We start from the raw sequence: 1,649 nt of genomic DNA, 5'->3' as shown, positions 1-1,649 counted from the left end.
GCAGGGCGATCTCGTCCCGCCGCCTCCGAGCCCGCCCAGCCAGTGTCGGGCCGGGGGAGCGGCCGGGGAAGCCCGCCGCGTGCTAACGCGCCTTCCCCGCAGGACCATGCCGGACCAGATCAGCGTGTGCGAGTTCATCGCCGAGACCACGGAGGACTACAACTCGCCCACCACGTCCAGCTTCACCACGCGCCTGCAGAACTGCCGCAACACCGTCACGCTGCTGGAGGAGGTGAGCACGGGGGTCCTGGGGGGCTCCCCCCGGGGCAGGGGCGGGGCGGGTCGGGTCGGGTCGGCCCTTGCCTGGTGCCTGGTGCCGCCCGTCGCAGTGCGAGCAAGGTGCAGAAGGGCCGAGCCCCCCGCTCCGTGTGGGAAAGGGGCTGGACGGAGCCTCTTGAGGGCCCCGCGTCCTGGTAAAAGCGATCCCAGTATCCTCCCCCCACACCCCACTGTTTTCCCAAGCGCCGGTGAGGATTGTCCGAGCCCCTCGCCAGCCCTGACCGGCCACAAGCGAGACTCAGCTTCCGAAATCTCCCAGTATTTGAAATGCAAATGTATCGGTGTTAAAAGTGACGCTCTTCAGGGTCTCAGGAGCTGACTCGGTAGGACTGGCGTGATGGGATGGACGTCCCCTGTAGTCAGATCATCTCCCTTCCCGGTGTCCTTGTTGTTGTTGTCGTTGTCGTCTCCAGTAATTTCCGCTGGTAATAGAGTGAGGGTAAGACAATAAGTTCATGAACATCTTTTTTTTTTTTTTTTTTTAAAAAGCAAGTAGCGCTGATTAAGTTCTACCATAACTTTCCTGGCTTATACAGATGAGTCACTTCATAAGTCCTACCCGCTTTAATGATCAGACGTTCGGCTCGTTCGCTTCTGTGCTTGACAGCGTTGCTGCCTTTTGTTCCTAGCGTGTGAAGTCAGGAAAGACATAGTTTGACGATATGTGTTGTGGTGTTAAAGTGAAATTGATATCTGCTGATACCTCAGATCCTGTTGTAATGTGCAGGGACGGTTTCCTATTTTGGAGCTGAGTATAAAATATCAGAAGCTGTCAAAAATCTCTCGCGTCTGCCGGTCTTGGGTGTATTATGGTGTGGTTAGAGGATCAGCATTGGGCTGTACCTATTTGCATTGGTATTTTTGGGATCGGTTTGTGTAACAGCATACTGTATCTCCTGATTAGAAGAGCAGCAGTTTAATTGATGCCACGGTTGGGAGGGAGGGAGACTTAAGTTCAAAGTGGATATTCCTCATCTGCTAACGTTTAGGTAAGTTTTTGTTTGGCAGGGGGATGAAATGAGATGAATCAGTAGCTGTGCCACTATGTACTGCAGAAATATTTAACTTATCGTTTGAAGTTAGGGAAGGTTTGCAAAGAAATAAATGCCAAAGGTTAGAGTATAACTTTTGAACTGCTCCAGGTAAGAACTTTGGATACAATATATTTTGCAGTCCCTGTTTTGGCTGCAGCAGGCTTAAACGTAATGCAGCCTGCTAAGGTATAGCTAGCAGGGTAGCAGATCAGCACTAGCTAACTGCGCAGGTGTCTACTTTTAGCAGTCTTCCACATGCACTTGCTCGCTCTCACTTGTGTGCTCGCTCTTTCTTCTTTTTTTTTTTTTTTTTTCCTTACATTCTAATTTGGCACA

The 1,649-nt window shown here is 51.4% G+C and overlaps 1 protein-coding gene across 3 annotated transcripts in view; it reads left to right on the top strand.

Annotated features, from left to right (window-relative positions):
- The window catches only part of ASAP1 (ArfGAP with SH3 domain, ankyrin repeat and PH domain 1), a 368,280-nt gene that overhangs the window by 40,797 nt on the left and 325,834 nt on the right, over nt 1–1,649 (top strand). For all 3 annotated transcript variants that reach the window (XM_019528166.1, XM_019528167.1, XM_019528168.1), the window contains exon 3: nt 103–232. In XM_019528166.1, coding sequence (XP_019383711.1) covers nt 103–232 — 130 coding nt within the window. The remainder of the gene's footprint in view (nt 1–102; nt 233–1,649) is intronic.

This window comes from Gavialis gangeticus, unplaced genomic scaffold, assembly GCF_001723915.1.
Source record: "Gavialis gangeticus isolate Ggan-Ray unplaced genomic scaffold, GavGan_comp1, whole genome shotgun sequence".
NCBI classification, from domain to species: Eukaryota; Metazoa; Chordata; order Crocodylia; family Gavialidae; genus Gavialis; species Gavialis gangeticus.
This window is presented reverse-complemented; position numbering and strand designations above follow the sequence as displayed.